The 12,762-nt window shown below is 54.5% G+C and overlaps 1 protein-coding gene and 1 long non-coding RNA gene across 2 annotated transcripts in view; both read right to left on the bottom strand.

Moving 5' to 3' along the window:
* Positions 1-12,762, bottom strand: part of LOC310683263 — a 418,618-nt gene that overhangs the window by 10,336 nt on the left and 395,520 nt on the right. The window lies entirely within an intron of this gene.
* POU3F1 (POU class 3 homeobox 1) lies at positions 10,545-12,554 on the bottom strand. The gene has a single exon (XM_083454614.1). The coding sequence runs from the start codon at positions 12,487-12,489 to the stop codon at positions 11,263-11,265; it is 1,227 nt and encodes a 408-aa protein (XP_083310740.1). The 5' UTR covers positions 12,490-12,554; the 3' UTR covers positions 10,545-11,262.

The raw sequence follows: 12,762 nt of genomic DNA, 5'->3' as shown, positions 1-12,762 counted from the left end.
TACTTTTTGGTTTGAGCTTATAACTTTATTCTAACAAAACTCCCACCTGGGTCTCAGACAAGCACCGCATGGGCCTTCTTAGAGCACCTCTGTGGAAATGGGTGCATGTTTTGTTGTCTAGAACAGCTCACCTTGAGGTAAATAGTACAGAACTTGTCCATATCAACTAAGAACAATCTGATCCATACACCAAGTTCAGGAGAATGGAGCGAAGCATCCTTAGAACCAGTTGCGGAGAAAAGGGGTGGCGGGGGCCACAGGCAGCACTGGAGCTACAGGGCGCCCTCCAGTGGATGGGCCCAGTGCTGCCTGAAAATGCAGCATGGGATGTGTGTGGCGCGCGGCCTGTAGCGCGCTCCAGCTGCCGCCTCCTTCCTGGCTGCAGCCACATTGGTGGAGAAAGGGGGGTGCGGTGGGTGCAGTCTGCCCCGGGTGTCATCCCTGGGGAGGTGACATCGCCATCCCACCCTCTGGGACACTAGCCCCGGCCCACAGGTGGCTAGCCCTACCCCTGGGTGCACAGCATGTGCGTCGCTCCAGGTGCCGGAACAGCTAGCTCCATCTCAGCTGCCCTCCAGCTGAGCGGGAGGCGGACGGCCCCTGCCCCGGCTCTCCCCGGCCGGTGAGTGACTTGCCCCATCCCCATGGATGGCTAGCCCTGCTTCCTGTTCTAGCTATGCCGCTGCATAGAACCTGTGCCCCGCTGCATCAATCGCATAAGCTAATACCCAGAGTTGCTCTGGCCTTTGCCTGATCTCTCTCTCTCTCTCTCTCTCTCTCTCTGTGTGTGTGTGTGTGTGTGTGAGAGAGAGAGAGAGAGAGAGATAGAGAGAGAGAGAATCTTTGTGGTGTTCCTCTGACTCTGTCCTCTCCAGTTCTTTAAGGTGTTAGCCAGAACTGGGCAGAGCACGCTGGCCATGACCTACCACTAGGGCAAACACAGGCACTACCCCCTGCTTGCAATGCTGGAATTATCGGTGCAGCCCCAAATGACATTCCTTGCAGGTGTCATGCTTCTTTACTTCGGTTGGGTCAGAGATCCCAGCAGCCTCTCTGTCATTTTGGCCGAGAAGTGTTCCCTTTACTTTTATCTTTCTTGAACTTGTTCCTTATAGCAGGGGATTTTCAACTGAGGGTCATTCCAGATGGGGGCTTAGTGCTATCAATGGGTCTTCCAGACATTGCGGATGGCTCACCTACCATTTTGTTTTGTCATAAGATTTCCCCCAGAAAGGATAAATCCAGATTAAAATGTGCATGTGCGTGTGTACGTGCAAGATGACATTTTGATGCAATGATGCCATGTGAACCCTGTGAAAAACTCGCACAGATGAGAAGCATCTCCCCCCCCCCCAATAAACACTCACCTGGAAGCAGCCTGAGGGCATTTTGAATCTAAGTCCCATCCTCTGATCCCCTCATCTCACCCCCTCCCCATGAGTCTTATGCTCATTGCTGTGAGCAGCTCTTGTGGTTGCTGGGTGGAGAATAGAGGCAAACTTCCACTTTCCCCCTTCTTGCATCAGCAACAAATGTGAAGGGCACATTCCATCTGCCTCTTTACCCAGTACACTGGTGGAGACATCTCACACACGGCAGAACCCAAGAGAAAATCCTGCTGCTCTGGAATGGGGTAATGTTGGTGACACCTCGGCATGCAAATCCCCTCCTTAAGGCTGCCTTGTTGCGTGCCTCTGAGAGCCCCTTGCCTTTAGCCCAGTTTGTGAGACACACAACCTGAGTCACTTGCCTCCGCCCTAGCTGGCTACCACCCCACCAGTTTCTTCTCACTGTCCATCTGAAACACACTGCCCCTTGGTGGCTGATGGACCCAGCAGTTTCTGGTTTGCAAGGCCTGGCCTGGTGAGAGATCTGGGGCCCACCTTGGCCTCCGTAGCTGGAGCTCCACCACTCCTTCCGTGACAGACAGGCAGGTCACTTGACAGGCCGCTCTGGGGTGCCCTGTGACCCCTGGTTATTTATGTGGCCTTGTGAAATTGATGTGCCTAGAGCCCTGGGACAGATAAGTGGAGGCTCCGTCATTAGTTTAAGCAGAGGTGAAAGGTGGTCAATAAAGAGGATTTCATGTCGCATTGATCATCCCTTGGCATTTCTTCCTGGCTCCCACCTCCCAGCCTCCAGGAAGAGCAATTAAAGGCAGAGCCAAAGCTCCACTGGGCAGCGCAGCAGAATTTCCAAGGGTGGCCCAGGGAGCAAGGTCCCTGCCCCTTGAGCCTGGCTTTGACTGCCAACGCAGGCAGGGCTCAAGGGCTGCCCTTGCTACAACCAGCCACTCAAAGGCATGGAAACAGTTGACTCCGAGATCTGAGAGCTTTGCAGTTTGTTTCTTCAACACCTTCATCAAACAATGCAGAGGCCACCTCCCTCCTTTCCTTCCCAGGTCTCCAAAATGGTAGGAGAATTTCCCTGTCCATCAACAAAGCAGAAAGCCAGGTCTATGGTGAAGGGGGGCATTGGTTCAATGGTCAGTGGTTCAATTTTGAATTGTTTCAATTTTACTAGTTTAGTTTTAATAATGCTTTGCAGACCTGTTTTTATGTTCCAGTTGCTATTTTCCATCCCATTGTGTGTGTTTGCTGTTAACAGAACACCAGCGTGGTGAAATAGTTTTACTAGTGCCTGGGAAACCAGGGTTCAAATGTCCATTCAGGCATGAAGCTTGCTGGGTGTGACCTTAGGCCTGTCACTGTCTATTAGCTTCACAGGGTTGTTGTGAAAATAAAAAAGGGAGAGAGACCTGTGTATGCCACCTTGAGCTCCTTGGAGGAAAAAGGTGGGGTATAATAAATACAACAAGCAAGCAAGCAAATAAATGTTAAGCACCATTTAGTAGAAAGGAAGGACAAACATTCAACCAACAGCCAAAGCCCTTCTCCAAAGGTCCTTGGTGTTTTTCTGCCATTTCTGCCATCCTTCCAGTTCTCTTGCATAAGATCATATTTGCTTCATATGAGACCTAGATTCATAAAATTGGAAGGGACCCTGAAGATCATCTTGTCCAACCTAAATATGCAGTTCTCCCATATGGGGATCGAACCTGCAACCTTGGCATTATCAGTACCATGCTCTAACCAACTGTGCATAAAAAGTCATTCACTGTGGATCCCGAACGCTTGCTAGGAGAACCCCACCCCATCCACCAGTAGTGATGTGTTTTATGCAAGCCCAAAGGCAACAAGGTTGGGGTGCAGTTGGGACTTCTCTCCCTTAGATCTTATCCATGCTTCAGAGGCTGCTGAGTGGCTCCTTACTTTGCCGGCTTTGTGGAGCAATTGACCAGGCCATTTTTCATTTTTTTTTTCAGTCCCTCCCCCACCCTCCTTATGACTTCCTTAAGTCTGCTGCTCCCTTTGACTTCCTCCATCTTTTGCCCATGGATTCTGTTAGACCTTCTGGATGAGATGGGCAAGAGTGAGATCTGCCATAACCCCTCACCTGGCCTCCATCCCTCTTGGCTTTGGCACAAACAGGGCCCGTTGTTCTCGCCCTTAGGATGTTGACAGCCAAGAACTTCTAGTGTGAAGGGAAAGAGTTATAGCTGCTTGCCATTCCAGGCCTGTTTTTAATCTTCCTCCAGCAATATTTGTATTCTGCAGCAGACTGAGCCGATGGATTGAGAGTCGGGCAGAAAAGCTCGCAGAGCTGGCAATTTGCAGCTCTTCCCCACCTAGAGCGGAGCAAACTCTGGCGTGGAAAAGTCAAAGGAAAATTAAAACAAAATTGCCATCAGCTGCCAGATTGCTCCATGTTCCTGCCCGGGAGGTGGTGGAAGGATGAGCCTGGCTGTAGGATCAGACCAAAGGGCTTGCTGCTAGGCCAGCATCATTCTTCAGTGTCATTGGCTATTAGTATCATGGGCCCAGCGCTGTGGAATACTCTGCCAATAGAGGTTCAGCAGTCGCCTTCTGTGCCAACTTTTAAATGAAAACTTTTCTATTCCACCAGGCATTTCGGAATGCACTCCTCAACGATGGTTAATTCATGGCTGTTTTTAACTTTATAGTTTTATGTCTTTATTGCTGTAAATTGCTTTGATTTTTTATTTTTATAAAATGATACTGCAGTGTACATTTTTAAATAAATAAGTGATAAATATATCCTGTTTCCACAGTGGCAAACCAGATGCCCCTCAGAAACTGACAGGCAGTCCGTGGGGAAAAGGGCTCTTGCTCTCCATTGATCCACTGCAACTGGCCTTGAGAGGCATGGCTCTGTGCTCTTAGAGGCTGGAGGCAGACACCATGGCTTGGATTTGCCTGATCCTCCTTTAGGCCAAAGCCCCACAATGTGGCCAACGCCACACTGTGTGGGAGCAACTCCCACAGCCTAATTGGGTGCTGTGTGAAGAAGCGTCCGTCACCCCCCCACACTGAGTTTCTGTGCTATTATGAGAATGTTGGGGGCGAGAAAACTTCCACCTCTCCACTTCCTCTGTGCCATGCACTATTTTACACCCCTCTATCATGTGTGTGCACCCCATTTCATATTACTTTTTACAAACTAAGAGGTTCCAAACTTCACTTTGCGTGTTTTTATATAGGAAGGCAGGATTTTTTAAAAAAAACAACAACCCACAACATTTGTTAAAAACAAAATAGGTACGAACAAGAAACATTTCTGTGTGAAGGTTCTCCCTAGAAACCTATTCGCAAAGACGATGCATTCTAGTTCTGTTTGACTTTGTTTATATTGGAGGAAATGGGGTGATAAACTTGCATGGAGGACGCTCTGCCTGCCACCCTGGCCTGCCCCAGCACAGCAAAGGAGAAGAAAACAGCCCTTTCCCCAGGGACCCTTTGGGGCATCTTTCAGTGACAGACATTTGAAAACCTTCAGGGTGAAAAACAGAACAGAATGAAGATGTTGTGAGGAATTTGGGCTTTAATCAAAGCTTGCCACCGTTGTCCAGTTCTTGTCCTTCAGCTCAGGCTTATAGAGTGCTTCGTGGGGGTGACTCCTCCCATGTCAAGGAGAAAGGGCTGTAGCAGCCAAAGAGTTTGCACCAAAACCCCTCCATCAGAGACTTGCCGCAGGACAGGAGGTGGGAGAGAGGCATTCCTCTTCTTTCTCTAAATGCATGGCCAGAATTGAGGACCTGAAATACCTGCCCCAAGGAACTACAGAGCTGCAAGTGGGCTCTGTGCAGCTTCACAAATCATTTAGAAACAGACTTAAACACATGTCCAAATAATGTAAATTTAAATATATCCCCTTTCTGACCATTTTAAAATTAAAAACCTGGATTACAAGATTACAATTAAAATCCTTAAGAATAACAAGGAACTGTTTATGTTGTATCCACAAGAGCTCCTTGAATTTTAAACTCCATGTTAACAAATGAAATTAAAAGAGGGGAAGAAAATGAATGTAATTCAAATAATGATACCTTTTTTTTCAAGTGTGGTGCATTTTTTTCCAGTTCTGTCAAGAATCCTTCAAAATGCTTAAGTTTTATTTTGTGTGCAGTTTATAGCAACATTCATGGCAGTCCAGGCAAAGGCAAAGTTAAGCAAAGAATTTCAGATACTGACAACTCAGTTTAAGATCGAAGCACCATGAGAATTGTCCCCCTGCCTTCCAGCAGATGTCCTTTAAGTTATTACCTGGAAAAAAACATTTTGCTTTTGACTTCTCCGAATTCTAGTTTTTGCAAAAAGGCTTCCTGGTATTTAATTTATTTTAATCTTGTGTATCCAGTTATTTTATTTTAGTTCAAATGAACTATTATAAAATTATGCACACGTACCTTTTAATTGAATTGAAATGTCCTAAGTGCAATTCACTATATCCTCATGAATAAATAAAACACATTTTCTAGCTCATTTCATGAAAACACGGAGAATAATACTCCAATAATGGTTATGTTTAAAAGGTTACAGTTGTTTAAAACAAGTGAGAAATGCATCATTCCATGTAAAGGGCTACTGCTGGAAAAAGGGAAACTGAAAAACAACATTTTAACCATTGTGGCCTGAAAAGCACCATTTAATATAAAAATAAAAAGCTCATCATTAGAAAGAAATCCTATGTCTGCTCATTTAAATCTTTGTACTTGTGAACAGCATTCCACTACCCACAGAATGAGAAAGGGCCACTGTCTGTTAGGAAGCAAAAGGGAACTGAATGCTGGAGCTAAGCTTTTGGGCATTTCTGTACTGCTGACCAGAAATATGACCCAGGAAAGCCCTTTTTTTGTTCCACTTAAAGCCCAGAGCGAGGAGCAGCATCAGCCGCCGCCCCAGAGCCTGTCCTGCTGTTGGGGAAGCACCTCCAGCAACCACAGACAATAATCCTGGGCTTTATGGGAAGCCACATCGGTTTAGGGCAACCCGGGAAAAGGGGACGTGATACCGAGTGGCATGAATTATGCAGGAGGCCTGATTTAACGCGCGCATTATTCCTCCCCGCAAGCCGAGCCCGGCGCACTTTAATGCTGCCTTTGCAGCCTCCCAATTCCCCAGCCCTTCCTGTGATTACTCACAGCAACAAAGCCCGCTCTTATTAGATCTAATTGAAACTTTTGCAGATAGAGCTGATGTGAGTCACCGAGGAAAACACCTGATTAAGCTGCAGGCACCGTCTATTTATATTTGTGCAGTGGTGGCAGAAGCAGCAGCAGCGCGCCATTGGCGGAGGTGTGAGAGGACGGGACACGGTGCCAAGGCGGAGGCCAAGCTCCCTGCCCCTTCTTGGAGCCCCACTGAATCGGTGGTGCTTCCCCCTCCCCCCGCGCCCCGTCTGCTCCAACCCCTTTGCTGCTCTCTGGGGTGATCCTGCGGGAGAGAGGAGGGACCCCCTCCCTCGGCTTGTCACGACTGGGCCGAGTCTGGTGGCATCCACAAAGCCCAGTTTGGCTCACAAGGACACGGTTTGGCGCAGTGGGGCGTGGTGGGGGTAGGAGAAGGGGGCTTAGGGCTGCCTTTTGGTTGCCACGGATTGAGCGCCCCTTCCCTCTCTGCCCTCTCCTCTCGCAATGTAAAGATTTTGGAGCACATCTGAAATGAAAATGGCTCATGGCAATGGGGGGGGGGGGGGCTTGCTTAACAGCAGCCGGGCAAGAGCAAATGTGAGGAAGAAGTCAGTGGCCTGAACTAGCCTGGATCTTCCCCACGCTCAGAAACAGCTGCCTAAGAAAAAGCCACGTCGCCGCCTCCCCTCCCGCGGCATCTTATGTGTCCAGAATTCCATATCACTCCGAAACCTGCTTTCCGTCTCATCAACATTCGTGAGCTGATGGAACTTACCAACTCATTTATATTCTGCTTCCAGCAGAAGCACCCCCGCCCCCCGCAACGCCCCACAAATTGCCAGAGTGACCTAGTATTCTGCTGCGCTTCCTTTGCCAGGCGGTAGGGGGCACTCTGTCTTCACAGAAACGCCCCCCCCCCCCCGCGTGACCCTGGGGGACAATGCACTTTCGCACACTCGAGGGGCCCTTTGGACAAGTCCATGAGACCCACCACAGCTTAGGTAGCTGCCGGCTCCATAAGTCATTCAGCTCACAGGGCCACCAGGCACACAACTGGCCGACAAGGCCAAGAGGATCTCCTGCGCATCTTCTCTGGAAAGGTGGCAATAAGGAAGCAGCCGGTTCTTTGCGCGACTCAGTGGGGGGGGGGCAGCAGATGGGCGGGGACAGGGCTCAGTTCCATGATGGGCCAGAGCGCGGAGGAGGGGGTGGGGAGGATGGAGACAGGAAAGACCCTTTCCATTGGAAAAAAAGAAAAGCGGGGTGTTGGGACTGTTGGGGAGACAAAGGGAGCCGCCCTCTGCTCTCGTATGGCCCCCATTTGCGTCAGAAGAAGCCTTCGGGATACAGAAGAGAGGGGGACCCCGATAATGAAGGGGCTGGAGCGGTCAGCTCTCCTCCCCAACAAAGGAGGATCCTGGGGAGGGAAACGGGGAAGGCGTTTGGGGCTTGGTCGCCAGCTTCGGAAGGTTCGCCAAAGGGTTGGTTCGCCACCCCGGCCCCCCTCCACATCTCCAGAGGCTGCTCCCACGTTCCCAAAGGGAAGAGGAGGCCGCTGCCTGGAAGCGAAGACTCCCGGCCTTCTTCACCTCTGGCCCGCCCCAAGAAAACCCGCTCGCCTAAGCAGAGCGACCAAGACGTCCCTCCCTCTGACTTCTTAGCGGAGAAAAGCTGAACCGAGTCCCCTTAGTCCCCCACCTCTGGCAAAGGGCTTCTTTTTTCACGCAAGGAAAGGGGCCTCGTCTTTTTCTCGGGGAGGGGAGAAAGCAACCGGCGTGGTAGGGCTCAGGACCTTCCACTCCCCGCCACTAGCAAGCCCCATCCGGGCAGAGACAACTCTAGAAAGTGGCTCTGCCGAAGAGCCGCATCGGGGCGCGCTGCTGGTTCCCCCAAAAGAGGGTCCCTTCAGCGCAGCTTTCCGGCAGCTTAGAGAAAAACCCAAGCAAAAAGAAAAGAAAAGAAAAGACACCCCTCCGAGCAGCAGCAACCCTGGTCGAGTCGTGCCTTTCGCACGAAATGCCATTTCAGGGCTAAACAAAAGTTGTCTTAAAACGACCTTTGACAGCACAGAAAAGAGAGGGAAAGGGTTCCCTGGGTGGCCTCGAAAGACTGAAAGGCGGCGGGGCGGGGAGTGCAGGCTGAAGGACGGAGAAAGCAGCAGGGCCTGAGGCTGGCTTGAGGTGGGCGAGGGAGGGGCTTCCTGCCCCTTGGGCTATTTCACAGCCCACTTTGCGGACTGCGGGTCCTCTGGTTTCCCCCTCGGATTCTGCATTTTCAATATGTGAATAGCGGGGAGGAGGAGGAAGGCCATGCGACTGACTAACTCCAAAAAGACTTACCATCTTCCCCAAATGATGCTCCTTAAACTCTTCCCCACTTGGGCTATCAGATTCCACCGCAAACTCTCCCTGACCTGGAGATACAGCAGCGAAACAAACACTTTGAATGATTCTCCTTGACTTTTCTGGGGGGGTTCTTTTCTTTCTTTTAAGTTGCATTTTCATTTCCGCCTGGGCATTTGCATTATCAAAAGGAAGACAAAAGCAATCCAGAGAGGGAAGCAGATTTCCAAATGCACGTTCTTTCCTCTACTCTGAAATGTGTTCATTTGCATCAAGCGCGGGCAGGCGGATTATGCCAGAAAGTGACCCCGGCAGCGGCGTCACCAGGAGACAATGGCGAATTTTGGAGCTGCGTGTGGCGCAGCAGAATTCAGGGGAACCAGCAGACAGATGGCCTAGGCTGGGGAGTAGGGGGTCTGTCTGCTTCCCTCCCCGCCCTCTGGGTCGCCCTTTCATTTCAGTGAGGCTCAGGCAAGGAGAACTTTCTCTTGGATCGGCCTCGGAACGCTGAGGGCTCCTCGTTTTACAAGCGCCACCTTGCAGAGATGAGCGGATAAGGTGGCATAGAAGCGCATTCAGACGGCTGCGCTCCTACTTACGCTTCTCTGTGCCCATGCCTCACTGAGCTCACGCAGGCATCTATAGCATTGTCCTAAATAAAATGAGCTAACCGCCAGTTTGAAACCACCCAGTTTCAGTTAGTTCACTGTATAATCTAAGAACTTTTTTCAAAGGCTGTTGTCTTAAAAGTGTTTGCTAGATTGTTTTTACTTGGTGAATTATTGCCCTGCGGGGATTCCAAATTGGTCCAGGCTCCTACATAACAAAAGATGCGGCCAGTGGGGGCAGGATTTCTCGCCCCCCGCGGCAGCCGCTGAAAAGGAAGAGTTCAAAACCCTCCAGAAAGAAAGAACTTTTCCGCAAGGACCACAAAGCTGGGCCGAGAGGTCCCAGCAGGAAAACAAAACAAAACAAAAAATGTCGCCTCGCATTCCACTGACTTTTTCACAACCTGGTTGGCAAGCCCGAACTGAACTAGCCTTCCCCTGCCGGCTTCGTCCCGACAACCTCCTAATCTACTGGGAAGGGCTCTCTGCACCCGGGAGGACCGCCTCGCTGCCACCCCGAAGCGCTTCGAGGACGGAGAAGGGGTCTCCGTGGGGAAGCGGAGACCAGGCAGGCAGGTGAGCGGCCCTGACCCGGCCAGCGAGCGACTCTGTATGGTCCGCCTCTGCCCGCCCGAGCGGGACCGGCTAGAGAAGCCCGGCAGCCCATGGCTGCCTCCCAGGGAAGTTGAGGAGCCCTCGGGAGCATTCAAAGAGCAGCGGGCCCTTTCTTCAGCAACCCCGGTGGACCAGAGAATACCGTTTTCTGGGGAAACCGAGAGAGCCAAACGCACGGCCCGACTGGGGCGCCGACGCTTCCAGTAGGCCTGAGGGGGCCGGCGCTGGGTCTCAGCGGGGGCACGGGAAAATTTCTCCACCGTTGGAGGGAGTTTTAAGGCAGTGGGGCGGGAGGCGGAGGAAAGAAAACCTCTGGGGCTGCGGGAAGCGATAGCCGTCTCCGGGGCCCCAGCGCCTTAATCCTGCCCGTGTCCAGAGTCTCCGCCGCCGCCTTGGAAGCTGCCTCGCGCCCTGTCCTGCCCTGTCCTACCTTCCTCCTCCTCTTTCCCGGCGCTGATGGGGACAAAAAAGAAAAAGACACGAGGCGGGTTCCTGGATAAATGTTTTATGCGAGTAATAAAATATTGGCTGTAACATAAATAAAAACGGAGCAGGATGATACAGAGGCGGACCCGGCCCAACAGACGGGCCCCGGCTCCGGGGCGGGCCTGGCGTGCGAGCAAAGGGAAGTCACAGAGGGCCAGGGCGGGAGTCGGGTGCTGGCAGTTCGGACCCGGTCCCTCAACCTCCGCGCCTGCCGGATTCAAGGGGCAAAGTGGAAGCGAGCGCCGAGTCCCTTGTGGGTCGCTTTGGGGAGCCCAGGCGGCCTCTCCCAGACACCGCCCGGCTGGCAATAGAGGTTGCGCCCCCCCGCCCCCGCCCCCCGCAAGAAGAAACCGCATCCAGCTCAAACCTTGGGCCTCTCGCGTCTCTCCCGCCGGCCATAAGGCTGCTGCTGCTGCTGCTGCTCCAGGTTCGGTCGGTGGAGTTTCAAATAAATACAGAGACTTTAAATTAGAAAGAGAGTCGGTCGCCAGCAGGCGTAGGAATAAATTAACGCGCCTCTGCGCGCTCTGCTGCTGCTTGCCCGGTCCGGCGTCGTCGTCGTCGGGCGGGGCGGCTCGGCCATCTGTCTGTCCTAGGGCCGCGCCGGGGGCTCTCTCGGCCGGCCCCCGAGGGCGCAGTCCGTTGGCCCTGCGGGCAGGTCCCGCAGCCAGTCCCAGGCAGGCCAGTCCAGTCCTCGGGAGCCGTCCCCGCCCGGGCCGAGTCATTGCCCGGGGCTCTGGAGCGTGTGCGGGTGCTGATGGTGGTGCTGGAGCGTCGGCGAGGCGTCGGCGCCCTGCGCGTAAAGGTCCTGGTCCATGGCGGGCGCGTGCGGTGCGGCGACTGGCGTCATGCGCTTCTCCTTCTGCCGCCGGTTGCAGAACCAGACGCGTACCACCTCCTTCTCCAGCTGGAGCGTGTCGGCCAGCGAGGTGATCTCGTGAGCCGAGGGCTTGGGGCATTTGAGGAAGTGGCTCTCGAGCGCGCCCTTGACGCCCACCTCGATGGAGGTGCGCTTCTTGCGCTTGCGGCCCTGCGCCGCGATCTTGTCCAGGCTGGCCGGGCTGCCCGTGCTGGAGTCGGTCTCCTCCAGCCACTTGTTGAGCAGCGGCTTCAGCTTGCACATGTTCTTGAAGCTCAGCTGCAGCGCCTCGAAGCGGCAGATGGTCGTCTGCGAGAAGACGTTGCCGTACAGGGTGCCCAGCGCCAGCCCCACGTCGGCCTGCGTGAAGCCCAGCTTGATGCGCCGCTGCTTGAACTGCTTGGCGAACTGCTCCAGGTCGTCCGAGCTGGGCGCCTCCTCGTCCGACGCCGCCGACCCCGGCTCGTGGCCCCCCGCGTGGCCCAGGTGCGGCGGGGAGCCCTCCAGGTGCGCCGCCTCCGCCTCCTCGTGCTGGTGCGGATGGTGCTGGTGGTGACCGCCGTGGGGCGCGTGGCCATGGGGCAGGTGCAAGGCCGGTGCCTGCGGGCCCAGCATCCCGTTCAGCCCCGGGTAGGCCGCCTGAGAGTAGAGCAGCGCCTGGTGCCCACCGGCGGCCGTCGGGGACATGGCCGAGGGGCAGCCGCCCAGGTGATGCGCGGGAGCCCCCTGCCCCCAGTGCGCTCCGCCGCCGCCTCCTCCGCCGCCCGCTTGCTGGTGCACCAGGTGTGAGCGCGAGTGGAAGCCGTCGAGGTCTCCTCGCGGGCCCGCGCCGCCCCCTTTGGCGTGCTCCAGGTGGGTCCCCCCGCCGCCGCCGCCCCAGTCTCCAGTGGCGCCTGGCAGCCACTGATGGTGCGGGAGGCTGCCGATGGGGTGCCCCGGCGTGGCGGCCAGGCCCTGTAGGTACTCGTGGTGCATCATCTTCTGCACCTCGCGGTACGTGGGGCCCTGGTGAAGGCGCTCGGCGTCCGGCGTGGGCACAGCCAGGAGGGGGCTGCCGCGCGGCAGGTACTGCGCCGTGGTGGTGGCCATGGCGGCAGCTGCTTCCGCGTGGGGTCGGGTCGTCGGCTGGCCCGCGCAGCGCGCCTCTCACTGGGGCCCCCTCGGCGGGGGGACGCGCTTTAGAGTCCCGGCTCGGCCCCACGCGCGGCCACTCCCCCACGCGCGCCCCATTGGCTCCGCCACCCGCGACTGGCAGCCCGCACCGCACCTCCATAGGGCGCCCCCGGCGAAGGGAGACGCCCCCGCCCCGTCTGCCGGCGCCGGCCGTGATTGGAGCGGGAAGGCGCGCCGGGCGCGCCGCTC

This window comes from Podarcis tiliguerta, assembly GCF_965153285.1.
Source record: "Podarcis tiliguerta genome assembly, chromosome: 8".
Taxonomy (NCBI): Eukaryota; Metazoa; Chordata; class Lepidosauria; order Squamata; family Lacertidae; genus Podarcis; species Podarcis tiliguerta.
The sequence above is the reverse complement of the archived record's forward strand: the minus strand, read 5'-3'. Positions and strand labels throughout refer to the sequence as shown.